Raw genomic sequence first — 26,937 nt, 5'->3', positions numbered from 1 at the left:
TTGTTAATTTTTTCAAGAAACCAGCTGTTAGTTTTGTTGATTTTTTTTGTATTTTTTTTCTTTTTGTTAATTTCTGCTCTAATTTTAATAATTTCTTGTCTTCTACTGGCTTTGGGGTTATGTTGTTCCTGATTTTCAAGGGCTTTGAGGTGTGTTGTTAGATTATTTATTTGAAGATTTTCTGTTTTTCTTTTGTGAATGCTCAGTGCTATAAAATTTCCTCTTAATACTGCCCTGAAAGTGTCCCAGAGGTTTTGATATGTTGTATCTTTATTTTCCTTTGTTTCTAGAAATTCCTTGATTTCACCTCTTACATCTTCTATGACTCATTCTTCATTCAGAAGTGTGGTGTTCAGTCTCCACATGTTCATGTTATTTCTCTGGGTCTTCTTATAGTTGATTTCTAGTTGCATTCCATTATGGTCTGAAATGACACAGGGAAGTATGTAACATTTTCTGAATTTGCAGTGCTCATTTTGTGTCCCAGGATGTGATCTATTTTTGGAGAAGGTTCTGTGAGCAGTTGAGAAAAATATAAACTCTGCTGTAGTTGGGTGAAATATTCTATGTGTCCAACAGGTTCATTTGATTAATGGTGTTCTTTAGTTCTGAGGCATCTTTACTGACCTTTTGTCTGGAAGATCGGTCTAATGTTGTGAAAGGTGTATTGAAGTCTCCCAGTATTATTGTATTGGGATGTATGTGTGACTTCATGTCACAAAGTGTTTGTTTTATGAAAGTAGCTGCACCTATGTTTGGGGCATAGATTTTGATTATTGTTATTTCCTCTTGCTGGATTATTCCTTTTACCAGTAAAATATGACCTTCTTTGTTTCTTCTAATAAGTTTGGGTTTCAAGTCTAACTTATCTGATATAATAGTTGCTACTCATGGATTACCTTGCTCCAGCTCTTTACCTTGAATTTATTACTATCTTTACTTGTAAGGTATGTTTCTTGTAAGCAGCAGATAGATGGATTCTGGATTTTAATCCATTTTGACACTTTATGTCTTTTTATTGGGGAATTGAGGTCATTTACATTCAGTGTGATTATTAAGAGATAACTTTTAATTCCTAACTAGTTAAGATTTTATTTCTATTTAAAATATTGTTTATTGTACTTTGCTTAATTATCTGCTGGATGGAAAATCTTGTTTCTCTGGTTCTGGTGTGTATTACATATATCTTCTTTGTAGTTAATCTCTTTGAATATTTTCTCTAGAGCTGGTTTTGAAGAAATAAATTCCTTCAGTTTCTGTTTGTCATGGAAGCTTCTTATTTCCCCATCTAATTTGATAGATAGTTTTTCTGGGTAGAAAATTTTTGGCTGAAAGTTGTTTTCTTTCAGCATTTGGAATATGTTACTCCAAGCCCTTCTGGCTTTCATGACTTGGTTTGGGAAGTCTTGAGTGATTCGAATTGGTTTGCCTCTGAATGTCACTTGGCCTTTGTTTTCGTTGCCTTTAAGATTCTCTCCTTGACTTCCACATTGGTCATTTTGACAATTAGGTGGCATGGGGAACCTCTTCTCTGATCCTGTCTAAAGGGAGTTCTATAAGTTTCCTGGACATGTGTATCGACCTCTTGGTCTATGTTTGGAATCTTTTCTGCTATTACTTCCTTGAAGAGATTATTGATCCCTTTGGTTTCACCTTCTTTTCCCTCCTCTATTCTGATTATTCTTAGGTTAGCTCTCTTAAAATGGGCCCATATTTCTTCAATGTCAAATTCCTGCTGTCTGATTTTTTTTCTAAGTTATAAATTATGCATTCATCTTTGGAGTGATCATCTTTTAGATGTGAGATTCTATTCTCCATGTGATCTAATCGATTGTTTATAGTTTGAATTGACACCTTTACTTCATTGATTGCATCCTTTATTTTTTTTTAGACTCTCTCTAAATTCTTTTCGAAGTTCCTATATTATTTCTACAGTTATATTCCTGATTTCATCTTCTGGAGATCTCTGAATTTCTGTGTTATCCGATTCTGATATTATGGGGTTGTGGGCATTTATTGCTCCATTGTTATTCCTCTTTCCCATGATTTCAGAAGTTTGTGCCTTTCTGGGTTCTTCCCTTGGTCACCACAACTTCACTTAGGGTGCTCTGCATCTTGAGTTTTTCATAATCTCAGTTGCCACTACTCCTTTACTGGTTTTATCGCAAAGTCTCAGACCCAGGGAGTTAATCGAGGCTGTGAGATACCATGGGGGTGCCGGGCTTTGTGTTTTCCCATGGGGAGCTTCGACTAGGGTGTGGTATCTCTGCCACTGTTACTCCTTCACTGGGTTGGACTGCAAAATCTCAGACCCAGGAAGATTATCAAAGCTGCCCAAGTCCTTGGGGGTGCAGTGCTAGGATTTCACCTTTAGGGGTCACAATTTCACTTACAGTTGTTGAATGCGCTGATCTGGAGCTGTCGCGGGCATGGTGAACTTGCTGCAGCCGCTGACAATATGGTGCTGCTGTTACGCCCTCGGCCGTGAGGCTGGCGTATTTCTTTTCTGGTTTTGAGCTCTGTTCTGAGTCCCTGGAGGGCATGATGAGCTTGGCCACTGGGAGTTTTAGACATTCTTTGTGCTGAAAGAATTGCTGAATTACACCCGAATGATCCGCAGCTGCTCACTTCAGCTCCTTATTTACTTTTCCTCTCTGGAGCCTGGTGCTGTAAGGCAAGGTCTGGAAATTCTTTTCATCAGATTTACAAGGTATAAAGTTGTACTATAACCCTGAGAAAATCAATAATGCTCCTTGGATAGAAAGTATTTGAGAAATCAGTTCCTTTTCTTTTTTTTAAAGAAAAACACAGATTCTTTCATTTGTCTTAGTATTTGCTCTAAATGGAACTTCCAGTGTCTCTTAGGAATTCATTACATAAGTAGTTGTAAATTTATTATAAATTATTTTTCTGAGAATGCTTCTAATGCAATTTTTTAGTAAGTGAAGAGATGCAACTATTCTTCCCCCTCTGCCCTGCCCCCAAATTACAAGAAACTCTCAAAACTTGAAATATTATTTCTGAAGCCAGAATATTTTTTGTATGTTTATATTTATTATATGTTTATATATTCAACAGGACCTGTAACTCTCATATTTGAGATTACCATGAACCATTCTAGGAAATATGGGCCAGACAGTTGATACTGAGTGAAAATTTAAGGTTCCTGGGAGGAGCTCTTTTACCCACTCTCTTGTTTATGCCCAAATATCCAGAATGAAAGGTTCACTTATTTTGTTTTTATGAACAGCTAAAATGATAATGTTCATGGGAGATGTAATACTAGTGATAATGATTAGAAAGTTCAGGATAATTCTATAGTTATATTCACTTAGATTTTTTGGATGGTAGAATAATGTGATTATAGTATATATTATCTTATTTAATTTTCATAGTCAAATGAGGTAGGTACTATTCTCTATTCAACAATAGAAAAACCAAAAGATTTTTCTCTAAATAACACAATAAGTAAATGGTAGAACCAAGTCTGAAGTTGTTCCACTGTAATGTACGTATGTGAATCATTCAGTATATATTTACCAAGAGCAAGTGGGGCACGGCAAGAAAGAAGAATAAGTGGATGGCACTTTGGGAGTCAGGACAAGAGAAGTTAGCACCAAAAAAGGAAAGGGTACAAGGAAAGATACATAAGACCCTGAAAATTGCTTCTTTTTACTATACTCAGGTTTAGGACTCCCACTTTTTGGAACAAGCCTCTGAGAAATAGAGTTAAATCTCTGAGTCAAGCCTCAAGGTTAATTTCAATGATGACATGTGGAGTCTCAAGTTGTAATGAGTTTAGAGAAAACTCAGGTTTCAGCATTAGTGGGAAGGACAAATTTTATTCATTAGCCAGGACACATAGACAGTTATGAAATGTGTTCAAAACACATGTTTTCAAGTGTTTTTTTCACATTAAAAATTGGATATAAGAAGTTTTTCCAGATAATGAATATGTTCATACATATATTTAGGCCAACATTCTTAGATAGATGAAGTTTCTTTAATAGATGACTTCAATAGATGAAATCAGAAAGGAGAGGAAAAAAAAGCAGATAAAAGAAAAGGTTACAAGCAAAGAATACTGAAAGAATTAGGAAAAGTATCACCCTTGTGCCTTGAAAATGGTAGGCCCTGGGGTAAGTCCTGGGAAAGAACGACAAAAACAATAAAATAGCAAAGCCATTGTGGTGGCACACATCTCTAATCTCAGTACTTGGGAAGCTGAGACAGCAGTTTTCAGGTTTAAGACCAGCCTCAGCAACTTAATGAAGCACTATGATATTTAGTGAGACCCTTTTACAAAAGAAAAAATAAGCCCCCCGGCCCCAGCCCTGGGCCAGTGGGCAGGCACTGGCGGGGGCACCCCTAGGCGACCCCCCTCCCCACCCAGAAGGACCCCGTGGCCTGGGCCCCCCCCTGCCCCGGCCCTGGGTGGGTGAGCAGGCGCTGGCGGGGGCACCCCTAGGCGACCCCCCCTCCCCACCTGGAAGGACCCCGTGGCCCGGGCCCCCCACCCCAACCCTGGGCAAGTGGGCAGGAGCTGGCGGGGCACCCCTAGGTGACCCCCCTCTCCACGGAAGGACCCTGTAAAAAAGGAAAAGAAAAATAAAAAAGGAAAATATCAGAGAGGAGTCAAGGAGGTGGCAGATGACAGGATACTGGAGATGCAGACAAAACTTATCCAAATGAACTGGAAATATTGGAAAAATTCCCTGCTAAGGAGGACTGCTTCTTCTCTACATTGTTAAGAATCTTGGACAGCACCTGTAAGAAGAGAGACTTTAGCAGAGACCAAGGAGAAAGTGGTGCTGAAAGCGGTCTCCGCGTTGGCAGTGGAGACTTGTATTCAGGAGAAGCAGAAATCGGAGCCTACCAACCTTATTTTTTTTTTGGAGAAATTACACCAAAGGTTGAATGCTACCATCGCGCATGCTTAGGAAGACTGGAAAACATTCAGAGCAGAAAAAGAACTTGGGAAAGATTTGAAATGGTGGAGGCAGTGGCAATGGCAGTGGCCAGAACTCAGAGGAGGCAGAGATCTGATGCATTACACCTGGAACCTTTGAAGTAATGACCTGAGAGGTAGAATGCTACCACCACCACACACCCTCGAGAATGTGGGACAAATAGTTGGACGAAGAGGGTGCTCGGATTAGAGCCTGCTGAGGGGTGAGACTGGCGACGGACACAGCAAAGCTAGGATAGGAGCCTGCCGTGAGGCAAGGCTGGTGCTGGGGCCACTGAGGCTGAGGTACATAAACATATGTATCAAAGTTAATCACCAAACAAGCATGGGATCGAGGGAGTGGGAGGGAATGGGATGGGGACTGGATGAGGGCTAATTGGATGATGGGTGCTTGTATATCCTCTCAAGTCTTGTATTCCAATGTGATATATGATTACAACGCACCAATAAAAATAAATTTAAAAAAAAGAAAAAAGAAAAAGAGCTTGGGGGTGTAGCTTGGAGGCAAAATACTCCTGGGTTCTATTCCTAGTACAAAAAAATGTCAAAGTAATAATAACAACAATATTAATAAATGACAATAATTACCCTTGAGAATAATAATTATGTAATAGTTTGCCTTAAGTGGATCTGTATAGCTATAACAAAATACTAGAAACTGGGTAATTTATAAACAGCTGAGGTTTATTTTCCCACAGGTCTGGAGGCAGGGCAGTCCAAGCTCAAGGCTCAGGCAGTTGGTATGGTGAGAGCTTTCTTGCTGTGTTCTCACATGGCTCACGGCAGAAAGGCAGAAAGGCAAACTAGCAAGCTAACCAAATGCTGCAGAAAGCTTCTTTATGTAATGGGCCTAAATCTCATTAATGAGATTAAAAGCCAATATATTTAGATTAGTTTAAGAATTTGGCTAGTTCATTAAAAGTAAAGCCTCTCAAAGTCTCTCTCTCTCTCTCTCTCTCTCTCTCTCTCTCCTTTCTCTCTGTATCTGTCTGTCTCTGTCTCTCTCTCTCGGTACTGGGGATTGTACTCATGAGCACTCTATGCATGAGATACACTCCCAGCTATTTTTATTTTATATTTTGAACAAGGTCTGGCTCAGTTGCCATGGCTGACCTTGAACCTGTGATCCTCTTGTCTCAGCCTCCCAAATACTGGGATTGCAAGTGTGTCTCACTGCCCCCAGACCCATGTCTTAATGTTATTCCATTGACAACACCTGAATTTTGGAGGGAACACATTAAAGTCATGGCACAGTATGTTATGAGGGCAAAGGCTCTTACACTATATGATACGGAAGAAGAACAGAAAAAATAAAAATAATCCAAAGAGGTAGAAAAAAGACTGGGTTAACCTAAAGAGTAATCCTACTTGGGAATAATGGTACTGAGCTGAAACCCCTGTGAGCATGACAGCAGTGAGGGAGAAATGAAATATCCTCCAAGTAAGACTAGAGTCACACCGCTGAGTTCAGATCTGTGAGTCAGCGTTGCGGGAGCCTGAAGAATGCAAGGCAGGCACCACACACTGGTTTATACACGCATCGAGAATGTCCTGTGGGACACGGGCCATGGTGGTACACACCTGTAACCCAGTGCTTGGGAGGCTGCAGCAGGAGGATCACAGGGTTAAGCACATTTCAGAAACTTAGCGAGACCCTGTTTCAAAAACAAAACAAACAAACAAAAAACCACAGAATAGACTGGGGGTGTAAGCTCAGAGGTAGAATGCCCATGGGTTCAATCACAAAAGGTCACAGGCATGCGGCAGCCACATGCCATCCCTGATGAATCTCTGGGGATTCTGAGTGGTACAATGATCCATGATCTTCACTGGTCTCCACCAGTTTTGCCCACAGTGGCTGCACCCTGCTTTGAAAGATCTATAGCTCCCAAGGGGTCTTGGTCTAAGATGTGGCCAGCATTCTTGGTTCAGAAGCCCAGAAGCAGTGTGATTAACAGGTGAGGGATTGTGGCAAAGGCAGCTTTTGGATCTTGAATGAGAATTTTTCACATCTGCCACGTTGGACATTTTTCAAACGGGTTCCTCTGTGTATTCCAGGCAAGTGCTCATTGAGCTGGGCTTGTCTGCTTCTGGCTGCACGCTGAGCTGTGTAATTGAGGGAACTCAAGCACGGGCAGTTTATGGTTGTATGAATAAGCAAAATACTCAATATGCGACCTGATTGTTTTCCAAATCTGCACAGTCCCTGGTTTCACTTGTCATTTTGGAACAGTAGTGGGAGGATGAGACTGTGACAGTGAACACATCCCATGAGTGTGATTAAACCACTTTTCTACATTATGCTATGAAATGCATATGTGTTTAACCCTTTATGTTACAAGGCAGAAAAACATTATTTCTGAAGGCACTCATTTTTCTCTGGTATCAAATCTCATTGGTCCAAACCCCACTGCATTATTGATAGAGTGGGACTTTTAGACTGAATTCCATAGTTAAGGGAAAAAATGATTCCTTCTCAAATGCTGTCATCCTGCTTATCCATCCATAAAGTGTTTCCTACTCATCTCTCCCCAGTGTGTCCTACAAAAGGAAAAATATTATGTGTCAGCTCCCTGCAGTAGCAGCAGCAGCAGCAGCAGCAGCAGCAGCAGCAGCAGCAGGGGTATTCAGAGTGCCTTGCCACCCACAGAAGCAATGTCAGTGACCCAGTGCAAGGTGATCAAAACCACGGAGCATGAGAGCTAGCAAGGATGGGGATGTGTAAAACAAATTATTTGTATCCAATGGTGTCCCCTGAAGATCATCAACAGCAAACACCACACCTGGAGAAGAACTGAGCCTCTGCCCCCTTGCCTGACTTTAGGAATCTTTCCATACTTTACCCAAATCAGGAAGAAGGTCAGCTTACACAGACCCCACTGGCAGCCTTCACCTATCAGTGCTGTGAGTTTCTGTTTACTGTAATTAAGTGATAACATCCCCTCTCTTTAAAAGTATTGGTAGAAAGGTAATGCTTCCTGAGCAGAGAAAATGCAATTCCCAAGGCACACTGCTGGGACTTAAGATAATCAGGCTGATAGCAAGGGCCCATATCCTGCTAAGCTACATACAGAGCAAGAGCATGTGCACAATTTGAATAGTGGGGGACTTCTGGGTCGCTTTGGAAAAAAGAAAAATAAATAATCTGCAGCTTTTGTTCTGCGTGATTATAGTCTCCCTTTTAACTTAAATGTCTAATGACAAGTTTTCCCTATGATCTATATGCACCATGCTTTGAAAGAACTGTATGATAAATCTACCAATGATTTATTCTTGGCTTAGCTGAACTTCATGGTGCACTTTAGAGAAATTACACTCAGGGAAGGTCCAGGAAAATATACTCAATAGTTTTGGTTTTAAAATACTTAGCCCCATTCCACAGAGAATTTAAGAAGTGGAAGAAGATATTGTGGATCTCAGCCAGTGAAGAAATAATTAGTGGTAGTAACCTTTACTAATCCTAGAGTGTGTTTCCTGTCTCTTTTTTCTTCTTCTTTTTTTTTTTTTTGTGGTACTGGGGATGGAACACAGGGACATTCTACCTCTGAGCTACACCCCAGCACTATTTTTTAGTCTTTTATTTTTTGAAGCAAAGGGCCTTACTAAATAGCTGAGGCTGTCCACAAATCATGATCCTCCAGTCTCTGCCTCCTGAATGCTGAGATTATAAGCATGTGCCACCATGCCCAGCGGGGTTTCCTGTTTTTTAACTGGAAGCTGAAATACTTTAAGCATGGTAGAAAATAATAGGATAAAGTCCCATGAACCTACAATCTTATGTTGTCAAATATTAACCATTTGTCACAATTTCTACCAAAATTCCTTCCTCATTTCTGGTCCCCAGATAATGCTGAACACTGTTACTGATGTGGCCCTAGTTAAATAATTTCCTTTAGTTTTTCCTTTGGCCATACCACATTGTAGTTACTGCTGGGCAAAGAAAACAGACAGCATAGATTTAAAGAGCCCCTATTTACTAGAGCCCAGAGTTTTCATGTACTGGATTATTGTATACAAGTGTGCCCTGCCATACCTGGCTCATCTCTCCCTTTCTGAATATAAAAGGTTCTAATCAATCTGACTGGTCTTTGATTCCTCAAACCTTAATGTTTACCCAACACGGGCCCAAGGATTACAACTTTGGAAACCATGGATCAAGTATTTCAAATATACAGCCTGATCATTGCTAAAATAACATAATCAGCCCAGATATCTTTATAGTTGCTTCCAGAACATGTTCTATGAAAAGATAATCATTGGCTGTAAGATGATAAAATCACTTTCCACCAAAGTATAAGCACAAAAAATAGCTACTAATGTCCCACTGCTGCTGCTCAGGGAGAGAGAGAAAGAATGGGAAAAGTAATGAGGAAATCAAATCCAAGTGCTAGTTTTTGAAATATCAACTTGATCCTCAGCTGCCTCATAGTCATGTCTCTATATTCTGTAGTCATACAAGGTGACACTGGAATTCTAGCAATGTTGACAACAGCTGTTTTGTCTGAGCCCATGACCCTAGTGGGGGATGAATGGGAATAAAAATAATTAAGTGACCATGTCTTCATCTTATAGATCTTGTGTGTTTGTATTTTAAGTCTGATGGTATCATCTCATTTTTAATAGGAAATGAAATTACTATTCTCATTGACTCAAACAAATGGTGGGGTTCATTTTCTCTGTAGATATTATCATCACAGTGCATAGTTCTTGGCCATTTAATATGGAAGGGACAGGTTCTTTGCTGAAAGGAAAACCTAGAAACTTGACGAAGCCCTGATCAGATCAAGGCTCCTGGACAGGATGCTAAGAATGTGGATTCAATTCCCATCGAGCTCTGATGAGTTTCAAAATGCATATAGTCATAGACAGGGCATTTTAATAAGAAGTATCTATATTAAATATGGCAGACACTAATAGGTATTTGTTAATTATAGTATTTCTCCTTATCTACATTCATTGTTTATAATCACTTATTTATACCATATGGTAGATGGTCAATTGTTTGTTAATTATAGTATTACTCCATGTAATTATTACTGCATGTATTTTAAGACCCTCTGTGGATGTCTAGAAACTGCATATACTACTAAACTCTAAAATTTGTGTCTTTTCCATATTAACTAAGTATTTATCATACCCTGCAGCCATAACTCTTTTGGTTTGAGGTTCAACAGCAAAACTAGCAATCATTTCTTGTTTCTTCATTATTTCACAAATAGAAGATTTGTACTTATCCTAGAACTCAGCAATTTCAGGACAATTTTTGTTTTTTTACGTTGAGAATGTACACCTTTTCAATTAAAGAAAGCACTTTACAGTTTCTTTGTGGCATATCTCAATTGTCAGCATCACTATTCTTTAATGTTGGGGCCATTATTAAAAAAAATAAGGGTTACTTGAACACAAGCATTATAACATTACAGACAAATTGATGACCCAGATGTCTACTAAGTGACTTATGAATGGGTAGCTTATATGCAGTGTGGATATACTGGACTTAGAAGTGATTAACATCATACGTGGGACAGAGTAGGAAGGTGCAATATTCCACCTTGCTACTCAAAAGAGGTTCTAATCTAAAACTTACAAATTATTTCTGAAATTTTCCATTTATTTGTTTTGGATCATGGTTGGCCACAGTTAACTGAAACCATAGAACATTAAAGAAACCACAGATGGGGGGAACTATTGTAAATAAATTCAATTTCATACCCTAAATCTGCTTACTTAATATATAAACTGCTATATACTCTTTAGACTGTATAATGCTTCATGATTTAAAGGTAAGAGAAATTCCTCTTCAACGAAGCTAAAATTAAAGTAGAAATAACATGACTGTAAATATCTGAAGTCAGATCATTGTTTTAGAAAAGAAGCATACATCTCATTAATGTATGCACCTACAAATTAGTGCTACAGAGTTCCGTCAGCATTTCAGAGGCCTGTAAGCTAAGGATTTTTACCTCAAGAGAATATCAAGCTGACATTAAAATGATTGTTGCTGAAGCTACATTTATGTTTGTACCACAAGATAAACAAAATGCAATGACATACTGAAGATACAATTTGAAAATTGTATGAATTTGTAATTACACTTTAAACACTGAAATATTTTCCTGCCTGTGACATCCTGCAAGTCTGTTATCTCTTTGCTGGAAAAAATTCCACTGGAAACAGCAGAGGGAGCTGCTGCCCTATGTTACAGGTTTCTTGAATCTCCACTTTCAGCCTAAATTGCTATGCACAGAAATGTGGCACATTTGAGCCCATGCTCATTTCTCAGACTGCAATAATAAAAAAAAATGCACAAAAAAACCAGTACCAGAAAATAAATGAGAGGAAATCAAAAGCTTTGCCTATAATAGAAAGAAATAATAACACATTTTAAAATTAATGTGGTTTTTAATAAATGCTCCTCACAGTGATGATGAATGAGAAGTAAAGAGTGTCAAATAGGTGGGCTAATACATATTTCCTTTAATGGCTCATTAGTTAAATTCTCTGGCTTTCCCTCCTGCGCTGCCCCATTTCCAGCTGCTTACCACCCTGCTAAACTAAAAACTAGAGTACTTTCAAATAAACTAAGGCATTCCAACTCTTGAGACTTTCCAAGTCTCATTATCATAATACAGGGCCATTATTTTCCATTGCACAGGCCACTGAGATAACAGGAAGGCTTTTTTAAAAATAATCTTTTATTAGAATGTGAGGAATGGTAGTTGAGACTTAGAGAACATCACAACTAATAAAATGCAACAGCTCAGATCATGGATAAACAAACCCCATGAGCCAGAGAGAGGCTGTAAAGCGGAGGAGAAAAATATCACTGAATCCCTAGACCTAGTCATTACTACCTGCTTGGGAATAATTTTTATATCTCTTCAAGAGTGGATTTACATATCTAGAATAAGTTTTCCATCTGTAGCGTGAGCATTCATTTAAGTAATTCATTGATAGGAATTTAAATTTTGTTAACTGAATTTCCGAAAAATTGCAAAGAGAAAGAAAAAGTGTTGGTTCTATTACAGATTCCTGACAACCTCTTCTACCTACAGTGTGAATAGATGTCCACAATGATAATTGACTTAAATTACATTTTGATAAAGCTTTACATAGAAAAGAATTTTTTCACACACATGGACTTTGGTCCTGTGGGAACTGGGGAGAGGTCAGGCACCATAAGTTTACATTTATAGACAGAAAAATAAAGATGTGGAAATGCCAAGTAAATTGTCCTTGATGGGCTTGTGAGGGGAAGAATTAGGTTCCTTGCCATCATCCTGTCCATCTCACTGCCCTGAGAAAGGACAGGGCATGAATTGCCATAGAAGATTCAAACAACGTATTTGCCTGTGATGTTTAAGTAAGGCTGATCCTGGCCAAATCACAAACTAGAAGCCGTCTTAGATACCAGTGGTCCAGCCGAATGAAGTCAGCACTGGGTCTCGGTTCTGCCTCCCTCTCTTATATCTGTGTGCTATTTGTGTGTTCTTTGGCAAGTTATATGATGTTTCTATGCATCATTTATCCCACTATAAAGTGAGGATAACTTCTACTTCTCCAGATAGTTGTAAGAGTCCATAAGACAGAGGTAGTGCTTTAATAACCTCCCTGGTTTAGTCTATCTCTCTTTCCTTTTGAACTGTTTCCTTAGGATATAGCACTATTTCCTTCCCTAGGGATTGTTCAGCATTCTTGTACTGCAGATCTCCGAAAATCTGCTCCCAATCTTTGTGTATTTGAAGGTATTGTAAATTTAAGACATCTCTACTTAATGGTTTCTTCTGCTATGGTTTGAATGTGTTCCCCTCAAATTTCATGTTTTGGAAACTTAATTCCCAAATTGATATGTAAATGGAATTTGGATAAGGGCCTTTGGAAGGCAATTAGGATCAGATGAGGCCATTAGAAAAGAGCCCTCATCTCTTCAGTCTCCAGAACTGTGAGGAAAATAAGCCTCTATTTTTTATAAATTCCCAGTCCATGGCATTCAGTATGGCAACAGAAAGCAGACTAAGACACTCTCCAGTGAAAAACAGTCATTTAGAATAAGATAATAGACACCATTTGGAGAATTTGAGAGCTCTTTCCTTTCTATAGATAATATTGACTCTGCTTTTAAGTAATAAATTGGATAAATATTTTATAAAATATAATGTTCAGTATAAAGGGTTGTACCGTGTTAGGTAATTTCGTTGCCCCTCAACTATACACATTTTGATTAAGAATAATTTTGTTATATGCAGATTACATATGTATAAACTCCAAATAAGTGTTCTAGAATGGCATAAATTGTTCCTAAAGTTAATATTGTTATTGAATATGGACAACTAACTTCAAATAATACATACATATATATGGTTTTCACGAAACACTGGTTCTCAAAGACAATAATATCAGCTGAACAGATTTACTTATAGTAAATATATTTTTATTAGAAACTTTTTTTTCCCTAGGAGATAAAACATTTCAGGGAGAAAGGATTATCTTTTCATCCAATAACCTCTCCCCCACCCCCATTAACTAAATTGAAAGTTGTGGGAAATTATTCTTTGTAAACAACTTGTTTTTATGGAATAAGAATCTGTCAAGAAAGTGAGAAAATACAAATTGGCTTCAGAACAAAGAATCAGGAGTATAAGGAATTGGCTAAAACATTTTAGTTATTTGAGTGGATTTGGGCCACCCCAGACTTTTCCTTTCAGTTCCTTTCTTTTTTAAATCTTCATCAACACTCTCTGAAATAACATCTCTGATTTAGAGAATACCTCTAAATTCCCAAAGGGAAGAACATTTTCTTAAGGACATTGATCAAATATGCAGCTATCAAAGGATTTGTGCCTCTTGATAACTCATTATTCACTGGTTCTTTTCAGATAATCACACTGACTAGAATTAAGTTTCCTCCCTTAATTATTCTAAAAACAAACTACTCAAGCATAATGATAAAATTATATCAAATTTCCCTCATTTGAGGGATTTTAATTTAATGTTTGATAAGAAAGATAAAATTAAAATTATGTTACATTTCATTTTCTCTTAAGAAATTCTAGCACATGCTTCAGGGATCTCACATGCTGGCCACTAGGGTGAGTATATACCGTCTCCACTTCCAATTAGAAGACTTTTAGCCTCTCTCAACCCTTCTCTTGTTCTCTTAATTGCCTTCCTTCCTGCTGTGAAGAAGGGCTCATGTTGCAAAAGACAAAAACATAAACAATGTTTTTTTTTTTTTTGAGGTACTGAGAATTGAACCTAGGGACTTTTTTCTTCAGAGGTACCCCCCAGCCCTATTTTTTATTATTTATTTTGAAACACTACATTGCAGAGGGCTTCACAATTAGCTAAGGCTGGCTGTGAACTTGAAATCCTCCTGTCTCAGCCTCCCAAGTACTGGGATTACAAGCATGCACCACCACACCAGGTTTAAACAATGTTTTGATCTAAAAGTGTGCACAAATAGACTGGGATTTCTCTTAATGTCTGTCTTTCTGTCATATATATGTATATTATAAATAGCTCAATTGGCCTTCTAAAAAGAGATAATAAATACTCTGTGCATATTTAGAAATAGTGAATACTGCATGGCGTAGTGATGTATGCCTATAATCTCAGTACAAGAGGATCGTAAACTCTAGAATAGCCTCAGAAACTTAAATCCTGTTTGAGAATAAAAAATTAAAAGGGTTGGGGGTATAGTTCGGAGGTAGACTGTTCCTGGGTTCGAGCCTTAGTATCAAAAAAATGAAAAAAAAAAGAAAGGAAGGAAGGAAGAAGGAAGCAAGAAAGGAAGGGGGAGGAAGGAAGGAATGGAGAAAGAGAGGGAAAGGATGGAGGGTGAATTCTATGCTGGCTGTGATGGATCTTGTTCACTCTTGAGCATTCCAATTCCAATGTGCTGCTGGAGTGACCAGTCGATGAAGCCTAGCAACGGGACTGTCCAGCTCAGAACTGTTCACACGCTACTGCAGTTTCCCATGGCTTGTGGAGCTCCATGACCCTGCCCAGCCTGGCCTCTTCTCTGCTGGCTTAGTGCTGTGTTTCACCCTGTGCCAGAGGTCCAGACCCTGTGTGCTTGCCCACAGGTCTTCCTCTGTCCCTCATTCTTGTTTGATGTCTCCTTTCTATTTGCTTTACTGGCCAATGCTCTTCAAACTTTGCACTCCGGTTGCAAATTCCTGTAGGAAACCAACCCTAATGATTATCTCTATTGGATTCTTTTCCTTCTTTGACATTTCTCTGAAGTGACTTGAATCTCTTAGAAGGCAAGACCAATGTCTTATTTAGCTCTGCAAGCCCAGCTCCTAAGAGAGAGTCAGGCCCATCGTAGGGCCCTAAATAACTGTTAAATGGCTGTATGATGTGAATTAGGAGTTAAAATTTTTTATAAGCTCATTTTCTCAAAATGTTAGTTATTATGAGGTGAAATAATTCATTTTGAAGACCTTTCTTCATTTCTAGTCATTTGGGAAATAACAGTTCTCTTTTTAAAGTACATTATGTTTACAAAAAGTAAATGTGAGGGTGGTACAGGAAAGGTAGGGAGCCAATGATTTTACCTTCCTTTGCAGTGCTGTCCTCAGCTCAGCTCCGCAATGGGGGTGGGGAGGTGCGCAGCAGGGTTTTCTGCAGCACAGTATTATGCACATTAGCAATATAACCTATGATGTGAGCAACTTCAAAACATTCAAAGGATGATGGTAAGTGCACCCCAAAATGAGGGTTTGATGGTGTTTATATGAGAGAAAAGATATTTTAGCCAATTAGGGCAGACATCCCCAAGTCAAAAAGTTTCCATAAACCCCAATTTTTTTAAATGTTTCAATTTTTTTTGCAGTACTAGGGATTGAATCTGGGGGAATTCTACCTCTGATTATACCCCCAACCCTATTTTCTATTCTTTGTTTTGAAACAGAGTCTCACTAAGTTGCAAAGGGCCTCACTAAATTGCTGAGGCTGGCCATGAACTTGAGATCCTCCTGTCTCAGTTTCCCAAGTACTGGGATTACAAGTGTACACCATTACACCTGGCTTAAACCACAATTATTCTTAAACAGAAAATGAACTAATGGTTTAGCCTAACATTTTTCTTTTTAAGTCAAAGCTGATATGAAATATGTTACACACACACACCTCTTACTTTCCTTTTCTTAGAATAACAAATTGAATATTTTATTATGTTAAGAATTTTAATTAGCCATTTTTAAATACCATGTACTCAGGATTTAATGAATATTCCATATTACATTCATAGCTAGATTTAAATAATAAATCTAATACTTGAAACAAAATAAGTACTTCTCTCCCCTAGCGTTCTGACAATAAACAAAAACCTGTAGAATTAAGTATTATAAATCCTTTCATATAGTCATAAGATTATATGATATACATATATGTATGTATGTAATTTGGGAGGTGACTGGTAATTAAACTCATGAGCATTCTATCTCTGAGCTACATCCCAAGCCTCTTTAAATTTTATTCTGCGACCAGGTTTCATTAAGTCAGGCTGCCCTTGAACTAGCAAACAGCCTGCATCAGCCTTCTCCTCCTCCTCCTCCTCCTCCTCCTCCTCCTCCTCCTCCTCCTCCTCCTCCTCCTCCTCCTCCTTCTTCTTCTTCTTCTTCTTCTTCTTTTTTTTTTGGCGGGTCTGGGGATGAAACCCAGGGGCATTCAACCTCTGAGCTACACCCCCTGTCCTATTTTTTATTCTTTTTCTTTTGAAACTGGGTCTCACTGAATTGCAAAGGGCCTCATTAAGTAGCTGAGGCTGTCTGTGAACCACGATCCTCTGGCCTCAGCTTCCTGAATGCTGGGATTACAAGCCTGCACCACCACACCTGGCTTGCATCAGCCTTCTGAGTAGGTAGCATTACAGGCCTGTGCCATGGGGCCTGACACATATTTTTTTTAATCTTCTAAATTCCTGAACAAACTAATGTAGCCAATAGTTGAGCACTCATTCCAAAATTTAGTAAAATCTTCTTTGCTTGTAGACTTTTGGCAAACTTGTTATAAAGGCTTTCATAATTCAAATTCCTCCTTTGAGACAACTATTATCCTGACTTAAAAGCACCATCATACACTTAGAAAACTATACAAAGGTCTAATCTTGCCTCTTAGCATTCACCAGCTTTCTTCTTTGAAGCATAAAACAATTATTCTAAATCTTACAATATATTATCTGTTCTGTCAAAAAATTTGGAATAAAAAATCAACAAAACTGCCGGGTGTGGTGGCACATGCTTGTAATCCCTGCACTTGGGAGGCGGAGACAGGAGGATCACACAGGTTCGAAGCCAGCTGCACTGGCTTAAGAGACCCTGTTTCCAAATAAAAGAATATAAAATAGGTCTGGGAGTGTAGCCCTAAGGTAGAAGGACTTCCAGGAACCCCAGTACCACACACACACACACACACACAAAATCAACAAAACTAACACCTTTAAAGATTGGATTCCAGAATATTTAATTCATGCCCCCTTGCTTTTAAAATCCATATTGATACCAATGCCTTGCTAATAAGGCAGTCCACTTGAATGAATAAAGTGAAATTAATGGGCAGGAATCGTACCCATGTTGGGCATTTGATCACATCCCAAGAGATTCCCAAGGTCTGGCCCTCTAGTGACAGTCTTAAGGTTTTAGTCTTTATTTATTTTTTTATGTTTATTGGTGTGTTGTAGTCTCACATCATAACGTAGTTCATAGTGATGGTGACATATGTGCACACAGCACTTGGTGGGCTTTCTTCCGGTTCCATCCCCATTTCCCCTTCCCCACACAGGGCACTGAGATTGACATTGGTCTTCTCACATATGTACACAATGTCAACGGGACTTATTCCTTCATTGATCTTCCCTCTCCCACCTGCTTCCTTCCCCTAGACGAGCTTCTTGGTTCCAATGGAGTTTCTCTTCCATTATTTGAAGTCCCTCTGGTATCTCAATTACTCCCTAGCTTCTGCACATGAAGGAAAACATATGACCCTTCACTTCCTGTGACTGGCTAATTTCACTGAATGTAATGTTCTCCAGGTCTATCAATTTTCCTACAAATGGCATAATTTGTTCTTCTTTATTGCTGAATAGAATTCCACTGTGTATATCCTATAAATTTGTAATCCATTCATCTGTTGATGGACATCTAGGTTGGTTCCATAGTTTGGCTATTAAGAATTGTGCTGCTATGAACATGGGTATGCATACATTACTATAGTTCTCTGGTTTCAACCCCTTTGGAAAGATACCTAGGAGTGGTGTAGCTAGATCGTATAATATATCCATTCGCAATTTTTTGAGGAATCTCCATATTGATCTCCATGGCAGCTGTACTAATTTGTAATTTACAAATTAATCTACTACACTAATAGTGTAGAAGAGTTCCTATTTTTCCTCATCCTCACCAGAATTTATTGTTTGGCTTCTTAATGACTGCCATTTTTACTGAAGATAGATGGAGTCTCAGTGTAGTTTTGTTTTGTTTTGTTTTGTTTTTGGCGGTACTGGGGTTCCTGGAAGCCCTTCTACCTCCGGGCTACACTCCCAGACCTACTTTATTCTTTTTATTTGGAAACAGGGTCTCTTAAGCCAGCGCGGCTGGCTTCAAACCTGCATGATCCTCCTGTCTCCGCCTCCCAAGTGCAGGGATTACAAGCGTGCGCCACCATGCGCGGCTCAGTGTAGTTTTTATTTGCTTCTCTGATTGCTAACGATGTTGAACATTTTTCTTTTTTTTGTGGGTCTGGGGATGGAACCAGAGGCATTCGACCTCCGAGATACACCCCCTGCCCTATTTTTTTATTCTTTATTTTGAAACAGGGTCTCACTAAGATGTGGAGGGCCTCATTAAGTAGCTGAGGCTGTCTGCGAACTGCGATCCTCCTGTCTCAGCCTCCCAAATGCTGGGATTATAAGCGTGCGCTACCATGCCTGGGTTTGTTGAACATTTTTTCATGTGTTTATTGGCCATTTGTATTTCTTCTTTTGTGAAGTGTCTATTTAGTTCAATAGCCCATTTATTGATTGAGTTGGTTTTTTAGCATTATGTATTTATATACTTTGTATATTATAGATATTAGTCCTCTGTCAGAGGGATAGCTGGTAAAGCTCTTCACCCATTCTGTGGGCTTTCTCATTAGGCTCTTGATGGTTTCTTTTGATGTACAAACCTTTTATTGTTTTAATTTCCTAAGCTTGTTATCATATTAGGAATACAATAAGCACTGGAATCTTAATGATATGAGATATTTCCTGGCCACTCATGTATGTTATAACTGTTTACATAATCATATTGGTTTGTTGTTCCATCAATATATACTTGAACTATTGAATGGACTTAATATACTCAGTATATTATAATGAGTTGTCCCAGGCATAGAACAATAGTTCTAAGCAGCCAACATATTTAGTAAGCTTATAAAACTCAATTCTTCCAAACCAAGGGAGAGTAATCCCTAATAGGATTTTTGATATCAGAGAGATAAAGAAATTAATAATTACAAAGCAATGTGCTTTATCTATAGAAATATAAGGATTTGGGAGGGCAGCAGCTCAGATGCTGGGTGCACTGGCAAAGACTATGTAGGAGAATTCCTGCTTAAGCAGAGTCCTGAAGACAGAAGAGGACATTTTCAAGACATAGCATTTTGCTAGTAGTAAGAAAAGACGACAATACAGATTAAAAAGGAAGGAAGGGCATAGAGGACAGGAGAAGGTAGGTATAAGACAAACAGGTGGATGTGGAATTCTTTTTTCCTCCAAGGGAGGCCGCTATTAAGGAGTTGTAAGCAAATAGCTTAAAAATATTAAGCAATTTTAAGCCACCCAAGCCAGGCTGGATATAATGGCTCTAATCACATGGTTAGAGTCATGATTTAGAGATACTCCTCCACTTGGCTATGGTGGAGCAATGAGACCACTTGAGATGGCTACAAAAGTATAGGCATGAATTGACAAAGGTCTATGTTAGGCGATGGCAATCTGTCTCCTCTAATGAAAGAGACAGATACATGAGCTATAGTGATGGAGAAGAAATGGAACCATAAGCTACAGTGGTGTAGAATTGATGTAATTTAGGAACTATTTACATACGGAGGATGGAGGAGAAAGAATAACCTAGCATTAATTTTAGACTTTAGACCTGCTACTTTTGTAGTACCTGGGAGAGCTGCCAGTGGAGATACTGAACACACAATGGGATGTGTGAGCCTGGAGCACAGGAAGAAAGTCTGGGTTGAAATATAAAAGACTGGGATCCATTAGTCCTTCTAACATGTAGATGGGGACAGAAGGAAAGTTGTTAATGAATTAGACAAAGGGGATGGCCCTGGAGTCAGGAGGGAACACTCAATGTCACTAAATCAAGAGAACAGAGAGTTTAAAGAGATAACTACCAATAGCACAGCAATGAAGCTAAGATGAAGCCTGAAATTGCCCAGGGCTCTGGCAACACAGGGGTTATTAGCAACCAGAGGGACCCCAGTGTTCCTGAATAGCCTGGTCACAAGTCAGAATCTGGTGGGCTAAAGAGTTATTGGTACCCCAAGAAACAGGATTCTTTACCTAGAAACTCTGGTAAAAGAACAAGATAAGCTGTCTTGGTTAATATTCTCACTGCAGGATGCAGTAATCTAAAATGACAGAACCCACACTTAGAGGAAGGAAGACTTATTTGCTCAGTTTTTGAAAATGTCTGAGGAGCTCAGGGTATCGTGGAGGGAAGCAGGGAAAGGGAGAGAGCCAGGCTCTGCTCTCGTATATGGAGGCCGAAAGCAGAGAGAGTGGGAGACCATATACAACCTCCACGTCACACCCTAAGCCCCTCTTCCACGTTGCTGCCTTGTTTCTGTGAAGGCTAGGGGAACAGTCTAAATCCAAACCACTACATAAGCTAACTGGTTTGAAGATTGTTTTGTGTGTGGGTGTGGGTGTGTGTGCTAGAAATTGAACCCTGGGGTATTCTACCTTTGAGCTAAGTCCCCAACCTCTTTTATGCTTTATTATTATTATTATTATTATTAATTTTTAAACAGGGTTTTGCTAGATTACTGAAAGTCTTGCTAAATTGCTGAGGCTGATCTTGAACCTGCAATCCCACTACCTCATCCTCCCAAGTACTGGTATTATAGACATATACCACCATGTCTGGCTTCAATTTTAAGATCTTTATAGCTCCTTTTAGCAAGCATATTCTACAAAGCTCAATTAGCAGCATAGTTTTGTATCAAGACTATATGATATGCTTTCCCAGCTATTTAGCTCACTACCATCTTTAATATTAATAATTAGGGAAATTCAGCTCAGATAGGTTCAGAACAGGAGTTGTCCACTTGGAAACTTGGCTTGGGGACGCTCATACAGGCATTATAACTTTTCTGCCCATGTAATGAAGAAGTGATTGACATAAACAAGAGTGATTAGCCTCCTTTATCTCCTTCTTTGGGGGTGGTTATAATAGCGGGGTTACACAGAGTATCAACTGCTCACCCAAGTGCTGAAACCAATAATTCTAAACAGTACAAAGAAGAAGTTTATTATCTATAGGAGAATAAAATAACACTTAGGTAACACAGAAATAAAGAGGCACTTTCCCATGGGACAGTCATTGTAGTGCTTACTCACAGGTGGTCCTGGGGGGCCTGGTTTTCCTGGTGGTCCTGTTTTTCCTCGTCTTCCCTTGAAACCAAAGAAAAACAGATAATTAATATTATGACTTTATTTTATTTTAATATAATATTAAATGGTAACATGGAAGACAGTGAAAAGTAACACAAGTTTAAAAAATCCAAGTGCGCATGACTCTTAAACTTCAATGAATTCTCAAAGCTATGTGGTCAGTTCTTAGTGACCACTATGAGAAACAAAGAAATGAAAATCTAAGTTGCTACTAGCAGCCATTTACATGCTGTCTAGCTTAATATTTCAGGAAAGTAACATATAATATCTGAAAGATGACCTAAGATCATCTTTGTTATTCTGATGATTTTGAGGCTGCAGATGAAATAATACATGCATCTATTATGTTAAATAAGGCTTTCTCTAAAAGGAGCCAGTTTTCTAATTTTATGGATGTTTACTGAGGATAAGATCAAGCGATAAACATGCATATTCTCGGTTTTCATCCTACACTTACTGGTTTTGTTAATTTGTTTGTACTGGGAATTAAACTCAGGGGCATTCTACCTTTGGCCTATACCCTAAGCTCTTTTCATTTTTTTAAATTTTGAATCAGGATCTTGTTAACTTGTTGAGGCTGGCCTCAAGTCCACAATACTCTTGCCTCAGTCTCCCAAGTACTGGGATTACAGGCGTGAACCACTGTACCCTGCTCACTTGCTGGTTTAGAATCTCTTGGAATGGGAGCCATAAATGTACATTTTAGAATTATTCCGGGTAATTGTTGTGCTTTGAAAAGTATTATGTTTGAAAAGTACCATTCTAAGACATAATTATACGTTCTATCTTAAGCATATTAACTCTCTCATTTCTTTCTTTTGGATGGTTAAGCTGTTTTAAGAGTGAACTAGAATATATAATTCTTGCATATTAATCTTCATTATTGTAACTGGATGTTAAGTCTCCCAAGTTCACAACCACCTAAATTCTGATGGCCAGGGTCAGAAAGGTAAGTCTGTGCTAACAACTTTAACTAACTGTAATCTAATATAATTGAAGAACAGTTGGCTATTTGTTATAAAATAATTTTTAAATATTTTATTCTAAAAATGAAATAAGCTTAGATTTTAGAAGCACATGTTTTGAATGAGAAGCAGTTCTGAACAAGTTTTCTAAATAATGTTATTCTATTTCATTGTTAGTAATGACTAATTTACTACTATTATTGTTAGAATGTTTATACAAATTAAAGCTTAATCATATAAGGCAGCAGTATTGGGTTGATTTTTCAAATGCTTTTTTTTATAGAATTATAAGCATAAACAGATAAAGCCCCATCTTATTCACATCTGAAATTTTCTCTATATACTTTTCATATACTTAACATTTAAAAAAAGTTTTTATTGGTTCATTGTAGTCATATATCTTTTAGACAGCCCCAATATTTATCTAAAATACAACAGTAGAATATACAGATGGCCCCCTGATTTACTATGGTTTAACAGTTATATTGTTGGTGGTGGTGGTAATGGGGATTGAACCCTTCCTCCAAACTACACCTCCAGCCATTTTTTAAAGTTTTTTGTTTTGTTTTAAAACATCATCTCCCTAGTTTACTGAGAGTCTCACTAATTTGTTGAGGCTAGTTTTAAACCTGGGACCCTCTTGTCTCAGCCTCCCTAGCACTGGGATTACAAGTGTGTACCACATGCCCAGCATGGCTTTTCAACTTTACAGTGCCGTGCAAGCTTACTCAGAAATCCACTACTTTTCACCTTTTTGCAGTACTCAATCCATTACATGATAGACTTTATGTTGGGTGATTTGCTCACTATAGGCCAATGTGAGCTTTCTGAGTACATGTAACATAGGCCATGCTAAGCTACGGTGTTCAGTAGTTTAGATGTATTAAATGCATTTTTCACGCCATGTTTTCAATGTATTGAGACACAGCCATCACAAGTGGAGAAGCATCGTATATGGCAATAAAAATGTTTAAAATGTTCAACATTTGTGAATCAGTTTTGTCAAATCTATCTATCTAGATGTACATGTGTATATAAACAACTTATGTGTGTAAATATATTTGTGGTGTGTGTATACATACTTATATAAGTATAGATGTATGAAGGTATAAATACACGTGTCTATATATACTTTAAAGAGTTACACAGGAAGTAAACCAACATGATTTAAGAAAAAAATAATTTTTGCTCTGAATGTGTCAGAGTTTCTCTTTTTTTCTCTCTGGTTTTCATCTAAACTTGGTCTAGGGTGGGAAGTCTAAATGCCAGTTGAACCCAGAGTAAGCTGTGAAGCATGAACAAGCAAATGCTAAGCTTTGATTCCTTTGTTACTGAAGGCAAGTTAAGGGCACACCATCAAGAACTTCCTATCAGAACAGAACTCTTTTTCATAAATAACCCTAGCTAATACTTCCAGAACAGAATAAAAACTTTAGTTAGAAATGTAATTAGTGGTGTTTTCATGTATTTTCCATTTTAGAGATCTAACCATTAGAGTTCTTTGGGAGATAGTAGGATTGAAATAACTTAATATTATGCATACTTAATACAAGTTATACACTTGTACATCATTTTCTAGATGTGTAGTTTACATTTTCTGAAAATCAATACATTGGTTCTTTTAGCAAATGTAAGTCAATTAACCTTTGAGGACTAATCAATGATAAAAAGTTTACTTAGAAAATGGAAGCATTGTAATTTATTAATTCACAAGGGCACAAAGCAACTAAATCAATGGCATCTAAGTAAGTGATTGGTTCTTTCTTTAAGCATGCATTAGGTTGAGGTAGGTTAAAACCTAGGATCAAATTTTGTTTCCATCCCCTTTCTTCAAAGGAGACATATATCGATTTGGTCAGGGAGTGGGGGAAATGAGGCTGACTATTGATCAATTTTTACCACAGAGTTAATGTTCAAGATAAACCAAGTGTCACATATTGCAACATAACATTGACATGTGTTAAGATGAGGAGCAAAAGGCACCCCCGATTCAGCGTGGTGGGGCAGGCTTCCCAATTCTTGCATCTCTCTGATGACTTACATGCCGTGTAAGTCAGCCTCACCATCGTCACAGTGTGCTGATGCGTGTGCTCAAAGGGTGCAGGGACAGTGCTGATTTTGTTTATGCATCCTTTTGAAGAGTAGACCAGCAAGTAAATATTTGTGTGGGTTGTTAAGGGAACATATTTGTGCAGATAACTTCAGCGAGCATGTATTTTCAGTTAAACAAGTTTCAAGGCCTCAATTACTAGTAACACCCTGAGGTAGATTTGAACAATTTTAAAACATGTGCTTTACAAAGCAACACAGTCACTTTTCTTGGCTCTATCATTGAATATATATCTTGGACCAAGTAAGGTGGACTTTAGTTCCAGGTTTTGGTGCCCTGTAGAGGGTGCTCTGACAGCACAGAATAGAGGGTGGATTAGGCAGAAATAGGAGTGGATGAATGTGAAAGAGAGCCCATCGGGGGGCTATAATTTCTACCACCATAAGAGCTCAAGCCCATGCCCAGATATCACTTTTCTTCTCCCTAGGAAGTTGGAATGATCTCTCTTGGCTTATTTCCATCCTATGTAAGGCTTCTCACTGCACTGAATATACTTATACAGACTCCTAATTCAACAAAGGATCTCTTTTTTCACTTAAAAGCATTAAGGAGACAGGCGTGGTGGTGCACACCTGTAATCCCAGTACTTGGGAGGCTGAGACAGGAGGATCACAGGCTTGAAGACAGCCTCAGCAAGTAGTGAGACTCTCATCAACCTAGGGAGAGCCTGTTTCAAAATAAAACAAAGAGAAAATAAAGCTGGGGTGTAGCTCAGTGGCAGAATGCTCCTGGGTTCAATACCAGTACAAAAACAAAAATAAAAACAAAGACAAAAAGCAGTAAGAAGGCAAAAGCCTTCCTAAAAGCTAACAGTATGTTTTATTATTTAAAATATCATTTTAACTGGGCAGTGGTGCACACCTGTAATCCCAGTACTTGGGAGGCTGAGACAGGAGGATAACAGGTTTACAGCCAGCCTCAGCAAATTAGTGAGACTCTGTTTCAAAATAAAAAATAAAATAGGGCTAGGGGTATAACTCAGAGGTAGAACACCTGTGAGTTAAATTCTTAGTAATACATAATCATTTCAATTATTAATAATGATAGTGACTAGTCACTATTAATAGTAATTTAGATTTTATTATTTAAACAAAAAATTGAGAGTATTTTATTATTGAGAATTATGCCAAGACAACAGGCATAAATTACAACTCTCATGTTAGGACTAAAACCAGATTCCTCCGTTTTCAGAGAGAAGTCCAATGTACAATCTTTGCTCTTTTTCTCAGACACCCTGGGGAAGTGAATGAGGCCCGGCGCTGGTGGCTGGAGGAGGCAGGTAGGACCACCTCCCTGGGGTTGGCTGACAGGAGGAACGGTTCTCCATGTTTGGGTGCATTCTGTGTCCTGCTATTTCTGTTCCTTCATTACAAGGCCCACTGCAGACCCATTGTAAAGGGGGAAAAATGAAAAGCCTGGTGGATAGCTCAGGTTGAGCTAAGGGTCTCCCGGTTAGGGTAGGTGTTCTCAAGTGCCCACTTGTTCAGAAGCAATTCTGATAAATTACTTAAATCTCCTAAATTATGGAGATATAATCTTCCAGCTTTATTAAACCTGGGCCAATCCAACACTTGCTTGAAAACTAGGGCAACTGAGTATAAAACACAGTTTTGACCTAAGAGGTTGCCCTGGAAACCTCAAAGTGCCCAACACATCAGCTTGCAGTTTGGCAATAGCAAAAGATGAGTAGCTATCTTCCTAATGATCTAAGCCAGGGATGCTCAAACCTGACCCTGCATCAGTACTGCCTGCAGGGCTGGCTGAGCAGATTACTCTTTCCTGTTCTCCCCAGCTTCTGATTTAGCAGGTCTGAGTGAGACTTGTGAATCTCCATTTCTAACAAGTGCACAGTAATGCTGATGCTGCTGGTCTGTAGACCACAGTTTGAGAGAACCAGGCTCTAATGCTTCTATATTACACTCCAAATCGGGAAATCTTGTAGAGCCCCTTTTATCTTAGTTTACAACAACAACAAACTCCAAGGAATGTCCACTGTCAAGTTCAGAAGTACCTGGACTCCCTGCTTTTTCTCTTCTAGAAATTTTGTGCCAAGGTTTCACTGCTGAAAAATGGTATTTATACTTTGCCACAGGTTTGTTGAAGGATTAAAAAAGACATCACTTGTAAACTTCCTGCCCGACACATCCATTAAAATGGCTATTATTAAAAAGCAAACGCACACGCACGCACACAACGGAAAATAACAAAGGCTGACAAG

The 26,937-nt window shown here is 38.5% G+C and overlaps 1 protein-coding gene across 1 annotated transcript in view; it reads right to left on the bottom strand.

The window, feature by feature from the left end:
- The window catches only part of COL19A1 (collagen type XIX alpha 1 chain), a gene marked incomplete at both ends in the record, with an annotated part of 383,978 nt that overhangs the window by 101,029 nt on the left and 256,012 nt on the right, over positions 1 to 26,937 (bottom strand). The window contains one exon of the mRNA XM_080699922.1: positions 21,591 to 21,644. Coding sequence (XP_080556048.1) covers positions 21,591 to 21,644 — 54 coding nt within the window. The remainder of the gene's footprint in view (positions 1 to 21,590; positions 21,645 to 26,937) is intronic.

Source organism: Muscardinus avellanarius (assembly GCF_963383645.1).
Source record: "Muscardinus avellanarius genome assembly, chromosome: 8".
NCBI lineage: Eukaryota > Metazoa > Chordata > Mammalia > Rodentia > Gliridae > Muscardinus > Muscardinus avellanarius.
This window is presented reverse-complemented; position numbering and strand designations above follow the sequence as displayed.